Source organism: Vidua macroura, chromosome 23, assembly GCF_024509145.1.
Source record: "Vidua macroura isolate BioBank_ID:100142 chromosome 23, ASM2450914v1, whole genome shotgun sequence".
In the NCBI taxonomy this organism is placed as follows: domain Eukaryota; kingdom Metazoa; phylum Chordata; class Aves; order Passeriformes; family Viduidae; genus Vidua; species Vidua macroura.
In genome coordinates this window covers 2272336-2296788 of record NC_071593.1, presented here as the reverse complement: position 1 = coordinate 2296788, position 24453 = coordinate 2272336, and the positions used below count along the sequence as shown (strand labels likewise).

The 24453-nt window shown below is 58.1% G+C and overlaps 1 protein-coding gene across 9 annotated transcripts; it reads right to left on the bottom strand.

Moving 5' to 3' along the window:
• Positions 1–40: 40 nt before the first annotated feature.
• ATP13A2 (ATPase cation transporting 13A2) lies at positions 41–23698 on the bottom strand. 9 transcript variants are annotated; one of them, XM_053997408.1, is made up of 29 exons: positions 23664–23698; positions 17541–17614; positions 16492–16659; positions 15282–15340; positions 14561–14672; positions 14392–14474; positions 13249–13326; positions 12593–12698; positions 11647–11781; positions 11418–11484; positions 9662–9793; positions 8960–9115; positions 8757–8867; positions 8595–8641; positions 8320–8508; positions 8043–8249; positions 7816–7935; positions 7564–7720; positions 7138–7258; positions 6822–6946; positions 5817–5977; positions 4830–4940; positions 4009–4088; positions 3507–3659; positions 3280–3376; positions 2522–2745; positions 1703–1854; positions 1199–1371; positions 820–1090 (listed from the first exon to the last, which is right to left on the bottom strand). In XM_053997408.1, the coding sequence occupies exons 1-29, from the start codon at positions 23671–23673 to the stop codon at positions 920–922; spliced, it is 3579 nt and encodes a 1192-aa protein (XP_053853383.1). In that variant the 5' UTR covers positions 23674–23698; the 3' UTR covers positions 820–919. The 9 variants fall into 9 exon arrangements, with proteins under 9 accessions (XP_053853382.1, XP_053853383.1, XP_053853380.1 ...); XM_053997405.1 differs by having other exon boundaries at positions 4830–4931; positions 23664–23690; XM_053997406.1 differs by having other exon boundaries at positions 12593–12662; positions 23664–23690.
• Between the last annotated feature and the right edge of the window lie 755 nt (positions 23699–24453).

The window sequence follows — 24453 nt, the reverse complement described above, 5'->3', positions numbered from 1 at the left end:
ATCTCAAACCCACCCCCAGCGGGCAGCACGGACGAGCAGCCAAGAAAATAAGTGTTAATTTATTGGACAAGACCCGTGACAGCCCCGTCCGGAACCCGGGAGCGGCGCCATCGCCTTCCCGACGGGGAAAGAGTTAAAAAATAGAGAATTTGTGGGGTCTGTAACGCTACAGAGGTCCCAACCCCAAGCAGAGGTGCTCTGCCCGAGCATTCCAAGCGGAGAAGGGGCCTGGGCGCTGGGGATGGAGCAGCAGCCTTGGCAAGCTGGGAACGGGGACTGTAAACTCCCTACACATCTAGAGGGGACTGGGGCTTCACAGTGTCACAGCTGGGGGCGCTGGGGACATCAGGGACCCCCTTCCTGGTGGCCTGGGCTGGCCACGAGAGGCTCAAACGGCCCCGGTGGCCAGCATGGGAGTGGGTGGAGTCCTGCAGGAAGAGCTGTGCCGGATCCTTCTCCTCCTCTGGATCTTCTCGCCCGTTCCTCCTCCACCTCCTGCTCCTCTGGGCTGTGGCCACGGGATCAGGGTGGCCATGGGATCAGGGTGGCCATAGGCTCATTGTGGCTGTGGGCTCATTGTGGCTGTGGGATCAGGGTGGCCGTGGGATCATTGTGGCTGTGGGATCAGGGTGGCCGTGGGATCATTGTGGCCGTGGGATCAGGGTGGCCGTGGGATCAGGGTGGCCGTGGGATCAGGGTGGCTGTGGGATCAGGGTGGCCGTGGGATCAGTGTGGCCATGTGACCACCATGGCTGTGGGATCAGTGTGGCCACAGGATCACCGTGGCCGTGGGATCAGCATGGCCATGGGATTCACATCTGCGATGCTGAGGGATCCCGCCAGCCGCATCCCTGCTTTTTCCGGGATAAATAAATTAAGGAGGTGTCCGAGGGCTGGGGCAGAGGCACAGCTGGCACTGCTATCTCACGGCCAGGGACATTCTGGGTGTGGCAAACAGGGGCTGGTCCAGGGGTGGCCAGGCCGGCTGCTGCTGGCTCAGCTCCTTCTCCAGCCTCTTGAAAAGCTTCTTGGAGGCCTTTTTCCGGCGCAGCCTTCGGAAGCAGCCGAGCAAGCCGTGATCCAGGGCGGTCTGGGGCCAGAGTGGGAGGGAAATGGGGTTGGGGGAGGACAGGAGAGCCCCGTGCCCACCTGGGGAAGCTCCAGGGGGATGCTCCAACCCAAAGCTCCCCCGACCCACCTCCAGCACAAAGGCAGCGAAGAAGTTGAGGGAAGCAATGCCCAAGAGGAGCAGCTTGAAGTTGAAATCCTCGATGGGCTGCAGCTTCAGCAGGGATTTGGGGAAGCCCAGCGGGTACAGGGTCAGCCAGATCATCAGGCCAAAGAGCAGGATGAGGACGAGCAGGAAGAGCACTGGGGGTGAGAGGGGGCGGGGTGAGGGGCAGGGGAGGGAGGGCCGGTGGCTCTCGGTGTTCCTGTGGGTGTCCCTGTGGGTGTCCCATGGGTCCCTGTGGGTGTCCCCGTGGGTGTCCCTGTGAGTGTCCCTCTGAGTGTCCCCATGGGTGTCCCTGTGGGTGTCCCATGGGTCCCTGTGGGTGTACCCGTGGGTGTCCCTGTGAGTGTCCCTGTGGGTGTCCCCGTGGGTGTCCCTGTGAGTGTCCCTGTGGGTGTCCCCGTGGGTGTCCCTGTGGGTGTCCCATGGGTGTCCCTGTGGGTGTCCCCGTGGGTGTCCCCGTGTCCTCACCGTTGGTGTAGAGCGGCTCCCGGAAGGGGTAGCCCTTGGACATGGCCACGGCCAGGATGAGGTACTGGAAGCCGGTGACGCAGAACAGGACGGTGTTCTCGTAGTTGGGCAGGTTCTGGGGCGCTGTCACCGTGCTGTTCAGGGGGACGTACCTAAGCCAGGGGACAGGGGACAGGGGACAGGGTCAGCAGAGAGGCCAAGGGGGGCTGGACACCACCCCTTGTTCTCCATTGGTTACAACTTCGGGAAGAGCAGGGGCAGCTCCAATCTCTGCTCCCTTGGGATCCTCAGATCCCTTGGGAATGGGAGCTGGGCCAGGGGGGATTGGGTTGGAGATCAGGAAAGGTTCTTCCCCAGAGGGTGCTGGGCACTGCCCAGGCTCCCCAGGGAATGGTCCCGGCCCTGAGGCTGGCAGAGCTCCAGGGCCCTTTGGACAGGCTGGGATTGTTGGGTGTCTGTGCAGGGCCAGGGGTTGGACTGGATGATCCCTTCCAGCTGAGGACATTTCATGGTTCCCTGTCTGCTGCCACACCCCAAATCCCAGGACACACCCTGGGCTCTGCCACAACCTTGGCGCCGTCCTCATCACCAAACACAGGCCAGGTTCAGGTGGGATATTGGGAAAGACTTCCTCATGGGAGGGGCTGCAAAGCCCTGGAACAGCCTGTCCAAGGGAGGGTGGAATCACCACCCCTGGAAGTGTCCAAAAACCCTTTGGACATGGCACTTGGGGTTTAGTGGCAAACAGGGGCGGGCAGTTGGACTCGATGACCTCTTCCAACCCTGGAATCCCACCGTTCCCAGATTTGGGGCCCTCACCAGCTCTGTGAGACGGTGATGAAGTAGCTGAGGACCTGCACGGTGATGAGCAGGGCTGTCTGCAGCAGGAGGCTGCCCAGCACCAGCCCGCTGATCAGGGCTCCCTGCGGCCGCCGCACGCCCAGCGCCAGCGCCGGCCCCGTGCGCCCCATCAGCACGGCCACCGTGGTGGTGATCACCAGGTCGAAGAACAGGAACTGGAAATCACTCAGGTTGGTGTTGATCTGCAGAGGAGGGAAGGGGCAGGCTCAGACCCAGTGGGACTGATGCTTTAGGGTTTTAGCTTTCATATTTTCCATGTGTTTGTAACCCTGCGGTTCTGTAGTGCACAACTCCAAACTCCACACGCAGGGTCAGCTGCTGCTCTCCCGTTTTGGGCAGACACAACAATTCCTCTCCAGGCCTGGCAATCAAGGACACCTCACTGCCTCAGGTCCCGAGAAATTCAACAGAAGGGAGATGGGGGGAGCAAGCTCGGGGTAAATGACTTCATTAGCTGAAGCTGGAATTGGAGGATTAACCCCCAATATGCAAATGGACTGGAGTTATCAAAGTGTGAAAACTCGTGAGCCATGGTCCATTTTTGGGTGTAGCCCCTGGAGGGCTCTGTCTGCCCTAAATGTACCTGAAGCCCCTTCAGTAAATACAAGTGCTTCTTATTCACGTAATTTTGTCTGGCCTCTGTTTTTAGGTAGCTCCAAAAGGCATCGGTGCCCCAGGAATTCCCGAGAAAAGCAGGGATTCGGGGTGGGACTCACGGTGTAGAGCAGGAGCACGGACACGAACTGGACCAGGCTGTACAGGGCCATGTACTTGAAGACCCCGAAGGAGGTGACCAAGGAGCACCGGCCCTCCCTGGGGGGGGACACGGCGTCACCACCGGCCACCCCTCCCCGGGAGCGATCCCGAGGGGACTGCGGCACTCTTCTCGGGATTGTGCCGAGTTCCCGGGATTCCCCCGCATTCCCGGGACTCCCCCGCTCACCGGATGACCCTGGGCACGCACTCGATGGTGGCCACACGGGACGTGAAGGGCGAGGCCACCGACGCCTCGGCCTCGGACAGCGAGATGCCGACGTCGGCCGCCCGCAGCGCCCCGCAGTCGTTGGCACCGTCCCCGCACATCCCCACGCAGTAGCTGTGGGAAAGGGACCCCACATTCCTCAGGGAATGGGAAAGGGACCCCACATTCCTCAGGAAATGAGAAAGGGACCCCACATTCCTCAGGGAACGCAGGAAAGGGACCCCACATTCCTCAGGGAATGCAGGCAAGGGATCCCACATTCCTCAAGGAACAGGGAAAAGCCCTGGCTCAGCCCAGAGAAGCTGTGGGTGCCCCATTCCAGGCTGGACCTGGTGGAAGTGTCCCTGCCCACGGCGTGGGTGCCACCAGGTGATGCTTGAGGTGTCTCCCAACTCAGCCCACCCTGTAATTCCACGATTATTCCCCTGGGGTCCATCCCCTGGGATCCAGCCCCTGGCCTTACTTGAGCTCCTGCAGGCTGCACACCAGCTGGGTCTTCTGCTCGGGCAGCATGCGCGCGAACACGGTGGCCCGGAGCAGGATCTGCCAACGGGGAGCATCCGTCAGCATTCCCGGGGGACAGGGAACTGGGAATGTCCAACTGGGAACAGGGAATGTCCAACTGCGACTGTGCAGCTGGGCACTGGGAATGTCCAGTAGAGAACTGGGAATGTCCAGCAGGACACTGGGAATGTCCAACTGGGCACTGGGAATGTCCAGTAGGGAACTGGGAATGTCCAGCAGGACACTGGGAATGTCCAACTGGGCACTGGGAATGTCCAGTAGAGAACTGGGAATATCCAGCAGGACACTGGGAATGTCCAACTGGGCACTGGGAATGTCCAGTAGGGAACTGGGAATGTCCAGCAGGACACTGGGAATGTCCAACTGGGCACTGGGAATGTCCAGTAGAGAACTGGGAATGTCCAGCAGGACACTGGGAATGTCCAGCTGGGCACTGGGAATGTCCAGTAGGGAACTGGGAATGTCCAGCAGGACACTGGGAATGTCCAACTGGGAATGTGCAGCTGGGCACTGGGAATGTCCAACGGGGCACTGGGAATGTCCAGCAGGGAATAGAGAATCTCACAGCAGCCCAAGAAACACTCGCAGGGAGCTCTGGTTTGGAGCTGTGGGGCTGCAGTGGTGAACCCCACAGAGGTCAAAGGATGGAAGGTTCCCCAAAGCACTGGAAGGTTCCCCAAAGCACTGGAAGGTTCCCTGGGGCACTGGAGGGTTCCCCAAAGCACTGGAAGGTTCCCCAAGGCTTCCTGCCCGACTCACCCTGGGCAGCAGCTCGGAGAAGTGCTCACAGACCACCTGGAAGGATTTCCCGTTGAGGGCGAAGTGGCAGTGCCGGGGTGGGAGGGAGGAGCCGTCCTGCTGCTGCAGGCCCTGCCAGGAAAACAGCTCCAGCTCCAGCCCAGATCCCTGCAGGGCCCCCAGGCCGAGCCAGGACCCGCCTGGAGCAGTGGGAATGGCTCCCGAAATCCCAGTTCCCAGTGGGGCTGTTTGGGGTACCGGGCTGGGCTGACTCAGCTATCCAAGCCAAACCTGGAGCAGCAGGGAATGGCTCCCCAAAATCCCAATTCCAGGCACGCCAGTGGGGCTGTTTGGGGTGCGGGGCTGGGCTGACCCAACCATCCATGCCCAGCCTGGAGCAGGATCCGGCAGCATCCATGGGCAGGTGTTTGGAGCTGCCATTCCAGCCTGGATCCCTGGATGTGCTCCAGGGAAAGGCAGGAGCAGCTGAGCCTCTCCCGAAGGATGGATTTATGAGGAAAGGGATCACAGCCTTAATTGCCTCTAAGGATAACGATGCTGGAAAACCCCTTCCCATCCCTGGGAAGGCTCAGGGCCAGGCTGGGATAGTGGAAGGTGCCCATGGAATGGGATGAGTTTTGAGGTCCCTTCCAACCCAACCCATTCTGGGATTCCGGGATTCCCAGGACTGCAGAGAAAACAGATTTGAGGGACTCTATTTCTTAGATATTGGGAAGGAATTCCTCCCTGTGAGGTGGGCAGGCCCTGGCACAGGGTGCCCAGAGCAGCTGTGGCTGCCCCTGGATCCCTGGCAGTGCCCAAGGCCAGGCTGGACACTGGGGTTTGGAGCACCCTGGGATGGTGGAAAGTGTCCCTGCCCGTGGGATGGGATGAGCTTTAAGGTCCCTCCAACCCAAACTGTGCTGGAATTCTGGGATTCCATGAAAAACCAAGCCCTGCAGGGTGCCTGGGCAGTCTGGGCTCCCAAAAGGTGTCCTGGGCTCTCACCTCGGGCTGCTCCTCGCCCTGGGAATGCTCAGCCAGGACGAACTTGAGGGCGGCGGGTTTGTCGTGGCCGGGCGGCGAGGCCGTGACGAAGATCACGCCCTCCCTGGGCTCCACCATGCGGCACCCCCGCGCCACGTTCATGGCTGTCAGCATGTTGTCCCCTGCCAGGGACACGTGGGCCATCAGCAAGGAGGTTTTGGGGTGTGCAGGCCAAGAGGAGCAGCTCCAAGCTGCCGTGTCCCCTCTCCCAGCCACCACAGCCACGTGGTGGCTTTGCTTCCCTCTTCTTTTCTCCAAAACCTCCTGCCTGCCCTGCCCCAAAGAAATGTGGCTTCAACCCCTGCTCTCCTGCCTGGAAAACACCCAGAGATGACCCTACACCCCCTGCATTAGGCACGGAATTTGGGAGGTCAAACACAGCAATATTTGGGGGATGGACAGCAGAACAATGAGTTCTTCCACCCAAAACATGTCCACGGCCTGAGCCCCGCAGCGGATCGTGCATCCCGAGGGCAGGGATGCACAGAGCCAGGAGCCAGGGATCCACATGGTGCCCCAACAGCTGCTTCAGGCACGGATTCCTGCTGGGGGTCATGCTGGGGTTTCTGCTGGGAACCCTGGTGGGACTCCTGGTAGAGATCCTGGTGGAGATCCTGGGATGGGTTTCCTGGTAGGATTCCTGGGGTGGGATTCCTGGTGGGGTTCCTGGGATGGGTTTCCTGGTGGGATTCCTGGTAGGGTTCCTGGTAGGATTCCTGGGGTGGGATTCCTGGTGGGGTTCCTGGGATGGGTTTCCTGGTGGGATTCCTGGTAGGGTTCCTGGTGGGATTCCTAGGGTGGGGTTCCTGGGGTGGGGTTCCTGGTGGGGTTCCTGGAGTGGGGTTCCTGGTGGGGTTCCTGGGGTGGGGTTCCTGGTGGGAAAGCCCTTTCTCCCTGCACACTGCCCAGGACTGTCTGTGTGCCGTCCCACCCCAAGCTCCGCGTGCCGCTCCCTCCCAGGGTCACCTGTCACCATGACGGGGCGGATGTTGGCGCTCCTCAGCAGCTGGATCACCGGGGCAGACTCTGGCTTCAGGACGTTCTTCATGACCAGGAACCCCAGGAAGTTCAGGCCGCTCTCCACAGAGTCCCTGGTGGGAGACATGGAGCCTTTCATCACCCCCAAAACCAGCACAAAGGATCAAGGGGTGTGAGCAGCTAAAACCCATCTGGGAACCAACCAGGGATTCCCTCTGTATGGATTAGGGTTGAATTCCCTGCAGGGCATCCCGGAAACGCAGGAGCGAGTGAGGAGATGGAGAGAGGGAGTGCTGGCACCGACCTGGGGAGCTGCAGGGCCTCCTCAAAGGTGGCCACCGTGCCCAGGGCTTTGCAGGCCAGAGCCAGGACCCGGAACCCGTCGGTGGTGTAGTGCCGGAGCATCTGGGAGAAATCCGGGGGCACTGGAATAGCGAGGCCAGAACAGCTCCTGAGGGAAGCCTGGCTCCGGAAGGGGACACGGAGCTCTGGCTTGGCTGCTCACAAGCAGCTGCTCCTCAGGCAGCCTGGAGATGCCAGCATGGGCTGGGGGAAGCCCCCAACCCCATTCCCCATCTTCTGGCTCCCATTTCCTTTCCCTCCTGTGGCTGGAGCCACCCCAAAGCCTTTGGGATCTGCCCCACGGCATTCCTGAGCATAATTCCCTGGGGGATGAGCCTCAGGGATGCAGCCAGCGGGACTGGGGGTGAGCCCACCTCCCAGTACGAACCAGTTTCCTTCCTGCACAGACTGGCCACCATCTCCGGGGCGCCCTTGACGTAGGCGTGGGCCGAGGCCTCTCCAGGTAGCTTGACCAGGACGCTCATCCTCTGGAGGGAGGAGGAGAACGGGAAACGCCGCAGGATCCCCAGTGGGGCCTGGTGCCTCTGTGGAGAGTGGGATCAGGGCCGGGCAGGAGTTCCCCCAGGAGGCAGGAATTCCTCCAGGAGGCAGGAGGGTGGGGAGCTGTTCATGGCGTTACCCTGTCCCGAGGCTGCTCCTCCTCTGGTGGAGGTTTCACCACAGCCAAGACCTTCATCTCGAACTGCTGGAACGCTGCCGGGAGCTCCCCTTCCTCCTCCTCCTCCATCATCTCCAGGCGCTGAAACCGAGAGGGCAAAACCCTGCCGAGCTCATGCACCCACAGAGGGCCCAGAACCGCCGAGACTCCCAACACCTCCCTCTCTGGCCCCGCAGCTCCCGCCTCACCCAGCCGGTGGATTCCAGCATTTTGATGTCCACGGGGTCCCCGATGAGCTGTCCCTGTAGCGGTGACACCGCGTGGCAGGTGGCCAGGGCGTAGAGCAGGGCGCCGGCGGGCAGGCAGCGGGGCTCGTGCACGATGGGCAGGAAGCGCTGCTGCTCCAGGGGCACCACGCCCCACACGTCCAGCCCCTCCTGGGTCAGCGTCCCGGTCTGCGGGCGCAGCGCGGTGGGTCCGGGCAGCCCCGGTGCCCGCCCGTCCCGCCCGGCTGCCCCGCCTCACCTTGTCGAAGCACACCAGGCGGATCTTCCCGCACAGGTTGATCCGCGGGGGGCTGATGCAGAAGATTCCCTGTTTTTTCAGCCGGTTCTGGGCGTAGATGGTGCCCACGGTCATGGCGGCTGGCAGCGCCGGCGGCACGATGACGGTGACCAGGTCCAGGGCGCGGATGATGATTTGTCCCACGGGGACCTGGGAGGGGAGGAGGAGGCAGAGGGGTGGGCATCCCTCCCCCGATGGATCCCTGCGGGCTCTCCCGCTCGCTCCACCAGCCCTACCTGGTTCCTAACCAGGATGAGGATGCTGTACAAGGTGCCGATGAGAGCTGTGCCGGGGGAGAAGGAGCTCGGTGACAAAGCAGGGCACAGAGGGGAGCAGGAATGGAATTCCATTCCGAGGAATCTGGCTGCTCCAGGATGCGCCTCCGGGCCCACACCTACCCAGGATGGCGAGGAACAGCACGAACTTCACGGCGTCCTTGTAGAACTTGAAGCTCACGGGTTTGGGGTAGAGGATGGAGCTGATGAGGTCCCCCTTGGCCGTGCAGAACCCTGCAGGACAGGCAGGAGGTCACCATGGCACCGCTCCCAAGGGCATGGATTTAACCCGGGATTCATCCCGGGATTATCCCCCCTGCCCTCACCTGTGCGGGTGACCACGGCCAGCACCTCCCCGCCCACGTAGGCCTTGGCCTGGATGACCTGTGTCCCGCAGAACAGCGTGTGCCGCCGGTGCTCCTCGGGGCAGTACGCGGCTCCGCCCGCCGGCAGCGGCGTCTTCATCACCGGCACACTCTCCCCTGCCCAGAACATTCCCAGGGGACTGTCACCCCAGGGGGGTCAGGGGCCAGCCAGCCGGGGTGGGAAGGTGACTCTGGCTGAATCCCGTGGGAATGTGATGCCTGAGGATTTTAGCTTTTATATTTTTCAGATCCTGTGCTGCATTAGTGCCTAACTCTAAACTCCACACAGCCTGTCAGCTGCTGCTCCCCCGTTCTGGGCAGACACAGCAATTTCTCTGGACCTGAAACTCAAAGACACCCCCCCAGCCTCAGGCCCTGAAAAGTATAAACAAAATGAGTTGGGGGGTAGCAAACTGGGGGTAAATGACTTCATTACCTGAAGCTGTAATTGGAGCATTAACCCCTGATAGGTAAAAGGGGTTAAAAATTTATAATTGTCTGAAAAACTTGTGCCCATCGTCCATTTTGGGTGTGGCCTCGGAGGCTCCTGACTGCCCAAGGTGTATCTGTGGAAGGCCTTCAGTGAACACCCACTTTATTCTCTTAGCCCTGTCTGGCCTCTGCTCCAGGCAGCCACCCCAGTGTGCAGGGACGGGCTCTCACCGGTCAGCAGGCTCTCGTTGACCATGCACTCGCCCGTCAGCAGCGCGGCGTCGCAGGGCAGCAGCGCCCCGGCCGCCGGCAGCCGGATGCAGTCCCCGGGCACCAGCTCCGCCGAGCTGACCACCAGCTCCTCTGGAAAACATCCCTGCTCAGGGATTTGGGAATGGGGGCACGCATCTCCAGGCACCTGGAGAACCTGCTCAGGGATTGGGAACGGGGCACTCATCTCCTGACAGCTGGAGAACCTGCTCAGGGATTGGGAATGAGGCACTCATCTCCAGGCACCTGGAGAACCTGCTCAGGGATTGGGGAACGGGGCACGCATCTCCTGACACCTGGAGAGCCCCACTCAGGGATTGGGGAATGGGGCATGCATATCCAGGCACCTGAAGAACCCTGCTCAGGGACTGGGGAATGGGGCACTCATCTCCTGACAGCTGGAGAACCTGCTCAGGGATTGGGAATGAGGCACTCATCTCCAGGCACCTGGAGAACCCTGCTCAGGGATTGGGGAACGGGGCACTCATCTCCAGGCATGTGGAGAGCCCCACTCAGGGATTGGGAACAGGGTCACTCATCTCCAGGCACCTGAAGAACCCTGCTCAGGGACTGGGGAATGGGGGCACTCATCCTCAGGCACCAGGGAAGGAATCCCTGTGGGATAAGGCAGCAAACAGGAAGGGGTTAATTCCCTGGAGGTGGGAAATTAAGATCCAGGCCTGGGGATAGCTGATCCAGACCAGAATTCCCAGGCATCCTGAGCACTGGGAATGGCACAAACGCCTGTGCACAGCCAGGATTTGGGTTGTGTGACAAATGGAACTTCTGGAGGAACCCCAGGGATTCCCAGCACGGGGAAGAGCAGGAGGAAAAGGGCTGCTGGGACAGGGCAGGGATTCATGGGGAGATTATCCTTATAATCAATGTCTCTCTTTCCCTGAAATCCTCTGTTGAATCAAATCCGTATCAGCTTTGGAATATGGTCTTGTCTGCACCTTCATTTGGGCAGAGGCATCTTTTACTAATAATTTACCCCAAAATTATTCCAGTGTCTCATAAGATTATTCCCATGTATAATAATGTTATTCCCATATAGCATAACGTTATTCCCATGTATCCCAACACTATTACCATGCATAATAACGTAATTCCCATATATCATATCATTATTCCCATGTATCCCAACATTACTCCCTCATACCCCAACATTATTCCCATGTACCCCAACACCATTCCTGTCTTATAACATTTTTCCCATATATCATATTGTTATTCCCATGTATCCCAACATTATTCCAGTGTCTCATAATATTATTCCCATGTAAAATAACATAATTCCCATATATCATAACATTATTTCTATGTATCCCAACATTATTCCCATGTATCCCAACACCATTTGTCTTATAACATTATTCCCATATATCATATCGTTATTCCCATGTATCCCAACATTATTCCCGCACATCCCAACATTATTCTGGTGTCTCATAACATTATTCCCATGTAAAATAACATAATTCCCATATATCATTACATTATTTCTATGTATCCCAACATTATTCCTGCGTATCCCAACACTATTCCCACATATCCCAACATTACTCTGGTGTGTCACAGCATTATTCCCATTTATAACAACATTATTCTGGTGTGTCCCAACATCATTCCCAGCTATCCCAACGCTACTTTGGTGCAGAACCAGGATCCCAAAGGACACGTCATCCCAAAACCATCCCAAAATCCTTCCTCTCACCTCCTCCGGGCCGCCGGACCTGGACCCCCACGGACATCCTGGCCATGTTCCGCAGCGTGGTGCTTTGCTGGGAGGGAGGGAGCGGTCAGAATCCACCCAAACCACGGGAAACCCTCCCCTGAAACAGCCTCGGGGGCTCGGAAGCGGGGACAGAGGACAGGGAGAGCTGGGAGAGGGCTGTCCCCACCCGGAGCGGGGCTGTGACCCCAAAGGAGCCGCCGCCACCCACCTTGCGCGTCTCGTAGAGGGACAGCCCCAGCGAGAAGGTGGAGATGAGGAAGATGCAGGCGGCGTAGTAGTAATAGGCATCGCACACCCACAGCACCATGCTGAGCACTTGGAACAGGTAGAAGGGGTTGAGCACCTGCAACAAGGAGAAAAAACAGGCTCGGGAGCGGGGGAACTTCTGGGAGCTCACTGGGAGACCTCCTTGGGGGTGGGAGAACCTCCCCCAGCCCATCATGGGATTTCCAGGTTCCTTGGGGTGGGAGAACCTCCTCCAGCCCAGTATGGGATTTTCAGCCTCCCTGGAAATGGGGAGCGCTTCCTCCATCCTATCATAGGATTTCCAGGCTCCGGGAAGTGGGAAGAACTTCCCCCAGCCCAGTATGGAATTTCCAGGCTCCCTGGAAGTGGAGAGAGCTTCCTCCTGCCCAGTATGGAACCTCCAGGTTCCTGGAAGTGGGGAGAGCTTCCTCCATCCCATCATGGGATTTCCAGGCTCCTGGAAGTGGGGAGAACCTCCCCCAGCCCAGTATGGGATTTACAGTCTCATTGGGGTGGGGAGAGCTTCCCCCAGCCCAGTATGGGACTTCCAGGTGGGAGGAATTTCTCCAGGCTCCTTGCAGGAGGAAAAGCTTCCTCCAGCCCATCGTGAGCCCTCCAGGCTCCCGGATGCAGAGGAGAACCCGGCCCTTCCCCAGGCCCTTCCCTGGGGCTGGCAGCATCCAAACCCCCATCCCCCCCAGAATTCCCTATGGATGCTGCTCCTGAGGACCCTCAGCCACCTCCACAGCCCCCAGAGGCTGCTCCTGTCCAAGCCCAGCGGTCAGGAAAGGTCCCCTCCATGGCTCTGCCTTTTCCCAAGGCCTGGGAAGCACTTCCAGAGAAGGACAGGGAGCAGGGAGGGATCTGTCCTGGGAAAATCCGCTTGGGAAGCCCAGCCCGGAACCCACCTCCTCCACCAGGAGCCTGGTGTAGGACTTGACGGGCACCTCGATGAGGTTGGGGCCGTAGATCTTCCTCCTGTAGGGGGGGAAGGACAGCGAGGGAATTTTATCCCTGGGGAAGGAAAGGGAAGGAGTTTGGTCCTTGGGAAAGGAGAATTTTATCCTTGGGAAAAGAGAGGGAAAGAATTTTATCCTTGGGAAAAGAGAGGGAAAGAATTTTATCCTTGGGAAAAGAGGGAAGGAGTTTTTTCCTTGGGAAAGGAGAATTTCATCCTTGGGAAAAGAGAGGGAATGAGTTCCATCCTTGGGAAAGGGAAGGAATTTTATCCTTGGGAAAAGAGGGAAGGAATTTCACCCTTGGGAAAAGAGAGGGAAGGAGTTTCATCCTTGAGAAAAGAGAATGAAGGAGTTTGATCCTTGGGAAAAGAAAGGGAAGAAATTTTATCCTTGGGAAAAGAGGGAAGGAGTTTGATCCTTGGGAAAAGCTGCATTTCCAACCCAAGGGCCCCTCGTGCTGCCCAGACCCCCAAGAGGAGCCAGGTTATGCGGAGAAAGCAATCCCAGGAATTCCATCCTGCCCGGCAGTTTGGGGTCTGAGGCTCTGGGATTCCCTGCTCCCTGGAAAAGCCCTGTCCCTGTTCCCAGGAGCTGCCAGCCCCCACCTGGCGCCGTGCTCCTGCCGATCCAGCCCGGCCCGGCACAGGTGCAGCTCTGCGCAGGTCCAGCCCTCGTCCAGGACGCTGGGGAGCAAAGGAAAACAGGGAGAGAGTCAGACCCAGCGGGAACGGCGGAACAAACAGCCCGGCCAAGGGCTCGGGACAAACTCATCCCTTTGGAAAGGGAGAGTGCCCTGTTCCTTGGCCTCTCTGCGGCCCACGGCTGCCAAGGGAAGGCAACAAAAGGGGCACAGTCCGAGAGCGAGCCGGGAGCGTCCGGCCCTGCCAAACTGCCCCGGCCGGTTCCCGTGCCCGGAGCACCCCGAGGGCACCAGGGATGGCTCCCGAGGCCTGGGAGCGCTGAGGGTGATGCCTGAGGGTTTGAGCTTTTCTATGTTCCGTGTGTTTGTAACCCTGCGGTTCTGTAGTGAACAACTCCAAACTCCACACGCAGGGTCAGCTGCTGCTCTCCCGTTTTGGGCAGACACAACAATTCCTCTCCAGGCCTGGCAATCAAGGACACCTCACTGCCTCAGGCCCGAGAAATTCAGCAAAAGGGAGATGGGGGAGCAAGCTCGGGGTAAATGACTTCATTAGCTGAAGCTGGAATTGGAGGATTAACCCCCAATATGCAAATGGACCGGAGTTATCAAAGTGTGAAAACTCGTGAGCCATGGTCCATTTTTGGGTGTAGCCCCTCTCGAAGACTTCTGACTGCCCTGACTGAAGGCCTTCAAACAATACAAGTGATTTTATTCCCTTAATTTAGTCTGATTTTAGGGAGCCCCGAAAAGGCACCAAGGGATGGGTGGTGCTGGGGCTGCCGGGGCAGGAGGGTACTGAGGGAGCTAAGGGAGCTGAGAATGCCAGGAATGCCAGGATCCAGGAGGATCCTGAGGGAGCTGGGAATGCCAGGAATGCTGGGATCCAGGAGGATCCTGAGGGAGCTGGGAATGCCAGGAATGCTGGGATCCAGGAGGATCCTGAGGGAGCAGGAATGCCAGGAATGCTGGGATCCAGGAGGATCCTGAGGGAGCAGGAATGCCAGGAATGCTGGGATCCAGGAGGATCCTGAGGGAGCAGGAATGCCAGGAATGCTGGGATCCAGGAGGATCCTGAGGGAGCAGGAATGCCAGGCTCTGGGAGTACCTGACTCTGCAGAAGGCCTGCCGCCGCTCCAGCCACACGTAGCGCATTCCCTGGAACAGGTAATACCTCAGGAGGTTCTTCTGCTGGACAGGGATGGGAAAATGAAGCATGAGTGGGGTGTCCAGGGACAGGGAGAGGGCTTGGGGGGTGGGGAAGGTCCCGGTGCCACCTCGTCCTTGTCGTGCAGCCGCACGGTGTCACGGCTCTCCTCCTCGTCCGGCACCGCCACGGCGATGCTGCTCCTGCGGTCCGGCTGGGCCCCGGGGTGCTGCTCCAGGCTGCTGGGGGAACCGGGCTCAGCCCTGGCCTGCCACTCTCCCTCAGGGACACTTGGGCTCAGCCATCCTCCCTCAGGGACACCCGGGCTCAGCCACCCTCCCTCAGGGACACCTGGGCTCAGCCATCCTCCCTCAGGGACACCTGGGCTCAGCCCTGGCCTGCCACCCTTCCTCAGGGACACCCGGGCTCAGCCACCCTCCCTCAGGGACATCGGGGCTCAGCCATGGCCTGTCACCCTCCTCAGGGACACCTGGGCTCAGCCACCCTCCCTCAGGGACACCCGGGCTCAGTCACCCTTCCTAAAGGACATTTGGGCTCAGTCACCCTCCCTCAGGGACACCTGGGCTCAGCCACCCTTCCTAAGGGACACTCAGGCTCAGTCACCCTCTCCTGGGGACACTCGGGCTCAGTGACCCTCCCTCAGGGACACTGGGGGTTAGCCATGGCCTGTCACCCTCCCTCAGGGACACTGGGGGTTAGCCATGGCCTGTCACCCTCCCTCAGGGACACTGGGGGTTAGCCATGGCCTGTCACCCTCCCTCAGGGCCACCTGGGCCCAGTCCCCCTCCCCAGAGCGGCTCCGGAGCCCTCAGGGACAGAGCCCGGCTCACCCGGCCTCGCCCAGCGGCTCCGTCAGCACTTTGGTGGTGAAGCACTGCCCGAAACGGTCCTGAAACACAGGGATGGGCTGGCAGGGGGGACTGGGAACGCCCGGTGTGTTCCCAGCTCCTTCCAGAACCCGGGAAGGCCCTGGCCACCCATCCCAGGTGGTGGCTGAGATCTGGGGACAATGAAGAGAAATTCTGAGCTGGGTAGGCTGGGATGGAAGGGGGAAACGTGGAGTTATTTTAGGAATAATAATGATTCCTGGAATGGGACAATTCTAGGAATGATAATAATAATAATGGTAATAAATTCCTGGAATAATCTGGTGCTTGAAGAAACGAGACGCCAGACACAGGCAGGAGGACAAGGAGAGAAAACATTCCCAGGGTTCTGTTGGGAACCTGGGGCAGAGCTCAACCCTGGATCCACAGAATCCAACCCCGGATCCACAGAATCCAACCCCAGATTCACAAAATCCAACCTTGGATCCAACAAAATTCAACCCCAGATCTACAGAATCCAATTCCCAATCCACAGAATCCAACCCCAGACCCACAGAATCCAATCCCAGACCCACAGAATCCAACCCCAGACCCACAGAATCCAATCCCAGACCCACAGAATCCAACCCCAGACCCACAGAATCCCACCCCAGACCCACAGAGTCCCACCCAAGACCCACAGAATCCAACCCCAGACCCACAGAATCAACCCCGGATCCACAAAATCCAGCCCTGGATCCACAACATCCAACAAAATTCAACCCAGATCTACAGAATCCAACCCCAGACCCACAGAATCCAACCCCAGATCCACAAAATCCAACCCTGGATCCAACAAGATCCAACCCCAGATCTACAGACTCCAATTCCCAATCCACAGAATCCAACCCCAGACCCACAGAATCCAATCCAGACTCCCAGAAACCCACCCCAGACCCACAGAATCCCACCCTAGACCCATAGAATCCAACCCCAGACCCACAGAATCCAATCCAGACCCCCAGAATCCCACCCCAGACCCACAGAATCCAACCCCAGACCCACAGAATCCAATCCAGACTCCCAGAAACCCACCCCAGACCCACAGAATCCCACCCCAGACCCACAGAATCCAACCCCAGACCCACAGAACCCAACCCAGTCTCCCAGAACCCCACCCCAGACTCCCAGGCTCGCAGCCTGGGAGCGCTGGCCGGGATCCCCGGGGACTCACCCTGATGATGACCCAGTCTGCCTGGCCCAGGGCGCAGGGCTGGCACTTGGCCTGCACCTCCAGGCTGGGCTTCCAGTGGAAGAGCAGCAGGAGCAGCCCCGCGCTCAGCACGGAGCCCGCGTGGCACAGCAGCACCCGCCACGTCCTGCGCTGGTAACCCGTCACCTCCTGGAGGGGAGGGGATCGCTGGGAATCAGTCACTGGGAGTCACTGGGAATCAATCACTGGGAGTCACTGGGAATCAGTCACTGGGAATCACTGGGAATCAGTCACTGGGAATCAATCACTGGGAGTCACTGGGAATCAATCAATGGGAGTCACTGGGAATCAATCAATGGGAATCACTGGGAATCAGTCACTGGGAATCAATCACTGGGAGTCACTGGGAATCAATCAATGGGAATCACTGGGAATCAGTCACTGGGAATCACTGGGAATCAATCACTGGGAGTCACTGGGAATCAATCAATGGGAATCACTGGGAATCAGTCACTGGGAATCACTGGGAATCAATCACTGGGAATCACTGGGAATCAGTCACTGGGAATCAATCATTGGGAATCACCGGGAATCAATCACTGGGAGTCAATCACTGGGAATCAATCATTGGGAAACACCAGGAATCAATCACTAGGAATCACTGGGAATCAATCACCAGGAATCAATCACTGGGAATCAATCATTTGGAATCAATCATTGGGAACCAATCACTGTAAATCAATCACTGGGAATCACTGGGAACCAATCACTGGGAATCAATCACTGGGAATCACTGGGAACCAATCACTGTAAATCAATCACTGGGAATCACTGGGAACCAATCACTGGGAATCAATCATTGGGAATCAATCACTGGGAATCAATCACCTGCACTGGGCTGCTCAGCCATAACATCAGCTAAAATCGATCACCAGCCATTAAACCCTGAACTCCCAAAATCCCAGCGTGACCAAACCCCAGGCAGGGCAAACCAAGGGGCTGGAAAAGCAGCACCTGGGGGTGTGGGAAGCACCGGGATGGGTGTGGGGGACCCCCCAGGCCAGACCTACCATGTGGGCCGGGTCCGTGTCCGGCTGCAGCGTCCCGTAGCCCAGGCGCCGGGCCCCCAGCAGCCGGCTGCTGTCTGCAAATCCACCAGAAACACGGAGAAGGGTCAGGAGAGGGGCCAGTTATCCCTGGGGCCAGGCTCCCGGCGATGCCATCCCCGGCCAGCCCCGGGAGGAGCTGGTGGCTCCTGGCCCATCCAGCCGGGATTGCTGCCCCCTCATCCCCCCCGGCACGTGACGGTCACGGGGACGACGCCGGAGCAACCCCGGGATTTCTGGCGTTACCCCAGGAGCTCAGCGGGAACGGGAAGGGAGCAGGCCTGGGCCTGAGCCAGGACAGCTCTCCCTGCCACTTTTCCAGCTCGTTTGCTCCTTGTTTGCTCCCTGGGTTTGCTCCTGGCTGCCAAAAAATTGGCATTTCCCAGTTTTAACCATGCTCCGATTCCCGTCGGGCTCTGCTGCACCCCAAAGCCCAGCCTTGGAAACTGGGATCAGGGATCATCCCTGGGATCCCCCCAGGTGGGATCTCAACCATCACCCTCCCTGCCTGAAGCTGAACTTGCTCATTCCCCAAATCCAGGATGGATCACGAGTCAGTGAGCCTGCTCATTCCCTAAATCCAGGATGGATTACGATCATGGCATTCCCAAGGCTGGGATCTCAGAGCAGCAGCGGGGAGGCAACACGTGGCACAAGCACGGAGCCAGAGCCGGGAGCTGTTCCCACTCCTGGAACACGTGGATATTTCCTGCCTGGGCCAGGGCTGGGTTTCCAGGAGGGCACTGAGACCAGCTCATGGATTTACACTGGAAAAACCACCCCGGCTGGATTCCTGCTGCTCCCTGTCCTCTGCAGGGGACAGAAGCCGTTCATTAAAACCATTCCCTGTTTTTGGTGATCCCGGTGGGGGGGATCCATCTCCAGCTCCCGCAGCACAGCCGGTGTTGCTCCATGGGATAAGTTTGGAGGGGAGGAATTGGGGAATGAGTCTGAGGGATGGTTCAGCAAAACAAAAGCTGTCCCAGAAGCCAAGGAAAGGAAGGGAGGGGTCAGCTGTCCCCAGTGCCAGCCGCAAATGCTGCAAAAATTGGGAATTCCAGCTGCAGGGACACCGGGAGTGCTGCCCTTCCCAAGGGAAGGACAAAGGACAGGGCAGGGGCGATGGGTCTCACACAAGGGCTTTTCCCGGGATCTGCAGGAGGGGGGGGAAAGTATCCAACAACCTGAAATCAGCCCAGTTCCCTTCCTGGAGCCTCTGCAATGGGAAGCCCGGCCCGCCCCTCTCCTGAACGGAACTATCCCGGCTTTTCTTGATCCTAAAGCAACAAATCCTTGGGAGAAACCAAGTGGCTCCGCACAGCCCCGTCCTAGCGGGATTCCAGCCCCGTTCCTGTGGGGTTCCTCCCCTCCCGCTCCCATCCCGGCTGTTCCCAAAGCTCGGCAGGTGAGGAGAAGCCCTGGCACAGACTCACCCCGCCTCATCCTGCCGGGAGCGCAGCGGAGCCGCTCCCGGTGGGGGCGAGATCGGCCGGGCTGGGATCAGGAAAGGTGGGCTCGGTCAGGATGGGATCGGCCGGGATGGGATCAGGAAAGGTGGGCTCGGTCAGGATGGGATCGGCCGGGATGGGATCGGGAAAGGTGGGATCGGTCGGGATGAGGTCGGTCAGGATGGGATCGGCCGGGATGGGGTCGGGAAAGGTGGGATCGGTCGGGATGGGACCGGCATCGCCGCCATCCCCGGCGGCCCCGCGGCCGTGGCCGGGCAGATCCGGAGCAGAGCGGCCGCGCTGCCGCCGCAATCCCAGCCCCGAGGCCACTCCTTGTCGGCAAACACGGCGCGGGGGCTGCTGGATGTTCCTTCTCTGCCTCCGGATCCCGGGAATTTCCCCGGAGCCCTGCACAGAGCTCTGCTCTCTGCTTCCCTCTCCGCCACTAAAACAGGGATTAGGAGGGAGGATAAGGGCCAGGAGAGGCTGGAATCCCGGAGAGGGCTCAGGATGCACCGGCCCGGCTGGTCCGGGAAGAGGGGAGCCAAGATCCCGCACTGATGAAGGATGTGCATGGCCAAAATCCCACCTGGAATTCCCTGCAGCTGCCCGGCTCCGAGTCCAGGCCCTGCCCTCTCCTCTCTGGTGGAAATTTGGGAAGAGGCTGCTCTGGATGCTCCCACAGCCACTGGACATCCTGGCAGGGTGGGTGAACCCTTGGACTCCAGAGCGCAGAGCCGGAAGAGAACCAAGATCTTGAATCGGGATCCACGATCCCGATCGGGATCCAGCTGAGGATCAGCTGGGAATGCTGGGTCCTTGTCCCAGGGTTTGGATCCGAGTGGCAGCCCCTCCCCAGCGGAGATGCACATGGAAAACAGAAGGATGCTGCTCCCAGAGGCTCCTCCATCAGCTCCCCCGGCTGCCCTGGCCCTTCCCAAGCCCCTTTCTGGCTGCAAATAAACCCCAAGGGGGCCTGGAGACCTCCTGCACCCATGGTTCCTGCTGGACAGTCCTTGGGCAGCACCATCCATCTGTCCATCCATCCATGGATCCATGCCTTCATCCATCTATCATCCATCCATCCATCCATCCATCCATCCATCCATCCATCCATCCATCATCCATCCATCCATCCACCCATGGATCCATGTCTTCATCCATCCATCCATCATCCATCCATCCATCATCCATCCATGCCTTCATCCATCCATCCATCATCCATCCATCCATCATCCATCCATCCATCCATCCATCCATCCCTTCACATTGGCTGGAAGCTGCACACAAGATCAGGAAGCTCCATCCTTGGAAGTTTCCGTTCCAACCACTGAGGCCGATGGGATGGGGTTGCCAAGGCCAACTCAGGGAAATGGGGACACAGAAAATCAGGATAAGGCAAAAGCCAGGAAGGAGAGACAACGTCAGGAAGTGTTTGGGTCATGGAGGGTGAGACTGAACCCAGGAGGATCATCCAGAGCCTTTGGCTCCGGGATGGGAGATCCTGCGGCCGAGCGCGGGGCCAGGCTGAGATCCTGGCGATTCTCCTGCCCTTCCCATGGATCCCACACACGGATCCCAGCCGGACAAGGACACTCTGCCCTTCCCATGGATCCCACACACGGATCCCAGCCGGACAGGGACACTCTGCCCTTCCCATGGATCCCACACACGGATCCCAGCCGGACAAGGACACTCTGCCCTTCCCATGGATCCCACACACAGATGCTGTGCCTCCGGAGCAAATGCGCCTGACCGGGCGGTCGGGTCCTTCTGGAAAAACAGGCCAAGGCTGGAGGAACAAAGGCTGAGAAGGGCCTGATCCAAGCTGGGGACATGGAAAACTGGGATTTGGACTCCACAGTGCTGGGAAATCCACGCTTGGGCATCAAACCCTTGAGACAGCTGAGGAACAAATTCCTGGGAATTCCCAGCAGCCCTGTCCGCCTGCAGCAGTTGTGGCTTGGGTTTTTGGGAGAGATCCTCTGCGAGGAGCGGGGCAGTGCTGGCTGTGCCGTGTGCCGGCGATACCGGCCGAGATCCCGGCATTCCAACCCTTCTGGCACAGGGGGATCCTCCCCGGCACCCAAACCCAGCTGCCAGTCTGGAGGGAAGTGCCAGGAACATCCTGGCTTGGGGAACATCACGGTGTGAGTGGGAAAACAGGGGCTTCACATCCCAATCCCACATTTCCCCCAGTTCCGGGTAAATGAGGGCTCCTCCCTCCCTTAGGAAGAGGAGCTGTGCTCCTGGCATTCCCCTCGGGAAGTGAGGAACCAGGGTGGGAACATCTCCTGCAACCCTTGAATTAGGAACTCAGGGAAAAAAGGGGGAGCTTTGACCCCGCGCGCTGCTCGGCTGCGGATCGGGATCGGGATTGGGATTGGGGCGGGCGAGGGGGATCCCTGGGGATCCGAGCGGGATCCCCACAGGGACGGAAGCCCTGGAGCAGCCAGGGATGTCCCCCCTGCCCCACTGCTCTTCCTGGAGCAGGAAAGGGGCAAAGGTCACTCGGCAGCGCCGCTCCTGCATTCCCGGGAATGGGAATCCCAGCCGGGAGCCCCGGAAGGATCCAGAACCCAGGTGCCCTTTTCCCACCCAGCACCACATCCCGCCGTTCATCCATGAAAAAAAACCCTGGGACTGCTCCGGGATGGGATCTGAGAGGTGACGGGTCCTTCCGACCCCAAACCCCACCCCCGTTCTCAACAATCCCATGGGAGAGGGATGGAAGCGTTCCCAAATTCTGGGTGGGATCCACGCACGGGAAGCAGCTCTGGGAGGGCCAAGGGGATCCGGCTGTGGGGTTTGGGGATTTTGGGGTTTGGAGAGTTTGGGGTTTGGGGGCTTTGGAGGGTTTAGAGGGTTTGGGGTTTGAAGGATTTGGACAGTTTGGGGGGGTTTGAAGACTTTGGGGTCTGGGAAGTTTGGAGGTTTTGGGGGGTTAGATGGGTTTGAGAGTTTTGGGGTTTGGAGGGTTTGGGGGTTTATGGAGTTTGGATGGTTTGGGGGGTTTGGATGGTTTGGGGTTTGAGGGGTTTGGATGGTTTGGGGTTTGAGGGGTTTGAGGGGTTTGGGGGGTTTGGGGTTTGGGGGATTTGGATGGTTTGGGGTTTGAGGGGTTTGAGGGGTTTGGGGGGTTTGGGGTTTGGGGGATTTGGATGGTTTGGGGTTTGAGGGGTTTGGAGGGTTTGGGGGGTTAGATGGGTTTGAGAGTTTTGGGGTTTGGAGGGTTTGGGGGTTTATGGAGTTTGGATGGTTTGGGGGGTTTGGAAGGTTTGGGGTTTGAGGGGTTTGGAGGGTTTGGGGTTTGCATGGTTTGGGGTTTGAGGGGTTTGGATGGTTTGGGGGGTTTGGGGTTTGGAGGGTTTGGAGGGTTTGGGGTTTGGGGGGTTTGGGGGGTTTGGATGGTGTGGGGTTTGGAGGGTTTGGAGGGTTTGGGGTTTGGAGCACCCCACAGCCCTTCCTGTGATTCCTTCCCCTCGGACCCACGGCTGCGTTCCCAGGGCCGAAATTCCCGAGGGATGCAGAGCCAGGAGGTCCTGGGATGGGAGAGGGGCCGGGAAACCGGGAAAGACAGTGGGATAAAAACGGGAAATGAAGCAAAATAAAAAAAGGGGAAATAAAGCGAAATATAAAGGGAAGTGGAGCAAAATAAAAAAGGGAAGTGGAGCCCAATAAAGCGACATAGAAGAGAAACGGAACAAAATAAAAAAGCAAAATAAAGTGAAATAAAAGAGAAACGGAACATAAAAAGTGAAATAAAGCAAAAGAGAAAAGGCAAAATGAATTGGGGTAAAAAAAGGAGAAAAATGAAAATTAAAAAACAAAATAAAGGAAAAAAATAAAGAGAAATGAAGTGAAAAAACTGACAAATCAAAGAAAAAAAGCAAATTAAAGCACAATTAAAAAGCAGAAAAACAAAGTTAGGAAACAAAACTACAGCAAAGTAATGATGCCAAATGTAAAATAAAAAAATGAAAGTAAAAAGCCAAGCCACAAAAGAAAGGAAAATAAGGAAGCAAAAAAGCAAAATAAAATTAAATTAAGTCAAATAAAGCAGAATAATAAAGAGAATTAAAACAAAATACAAAAGCAAAATCAAAATGCAACATTTTAAAAGATGGCAACAGAATAAAGCAAAATTTAAAAAATAAAGCATAATAAGGCAAATTTAAAAAGTAAAATTTTAGAAGAAAGGCAAAATAATACAGGGAAATCAGTGGGAATAAATGGGACTGAATGGGAATACATGGGGATAAACGGGAATAAATGGGGATAGACGGGAATAAATGGGAATAAACGGGAATAAATGGGAATGCATGGGAATAAACGGGAATAAATGGGGATAGACGGGAATAAATGGGAATGCATGGGAATAAACGGGAATAAATGGGGATAGACGGGAATAAATGGGAATGCATGGGAATAAACGGGAATAAATGGGACTGGAGCCGCACCGGTCCCGCCCCCCCCGGGCTGGGCTGGAGCGGCTCCGGGAGCCCCCGGCGGCGCTTTTGGGGCCCGAGAGGCTCCGGCCACTCTGGGGATCCCGGTCCCTGATCTGGACCCCTCATCCCATTCCCGATCCCATTCCCGGATCCCGATCCCGATCCCGGTGCCGGTGCCGGTTCCTGACCTGAGCTCATGGCGCGGCCCCGCGAGCCGCCGGAAGGGGCGGGCCCGGAACGGCGGGGGATGCCGGGAATTGGAGTCCGCACCCCAAAACCGGGGTGTGACACCCCAGGGGATGCCGGGAATTGGAGTCCGCACCCCAAAACCGGGGTGTGACACCCCAGGGGATGCCGAGAATTGGAATCCACACCCCAAAACCGGGGTGTGACACCCCAGGGGATGCCGGGAATTGGAGTCTGCACCTCAAAATGGGGTGTGACACCCCAGGGGATGCCGGGAATTGGAGTCTGCACCTCAAAATGGGGTGTGACACACCAGGGGATGCTGGGAATTTGAGTCTGCACCCCAAAACCGGAGTGTGGCACCCTGGGGATGCTGGGAATTGGAGTCTGCACCCCAAAACCGGCTGTGACACCCCAGGAGTGGTGTCCCTGTGACCTCACAGGAGCAGCATCCCATTTCCAGGAGGTTTGAATTATTCAGACCAAAATCACGAATTCATCAGCAAGGCTGGAGCAGCTCTTTTCTCTCAGCCTCAGGAGCTGCTCCAAACAGCCCAAACTGGAGAAAGTTGCAGGTAAAAATAACAGGGAAAAAATGAAGATTCATCCCTAAAAAAAAATCCCATTTTCCTGTGATTTGGAATAAAAGGAATACAAACCAGGGTCCCACGGGGTGGGAAGAGAACTCCTTGTTCCTGGTGGATTTGGAGGTAAAAAAATGCACTTGTTTTGGAGAAAAGAGGAAGACCCACCCCTAAGAAACCAAATTTTCTTAGGATTTGGAGTAGAACT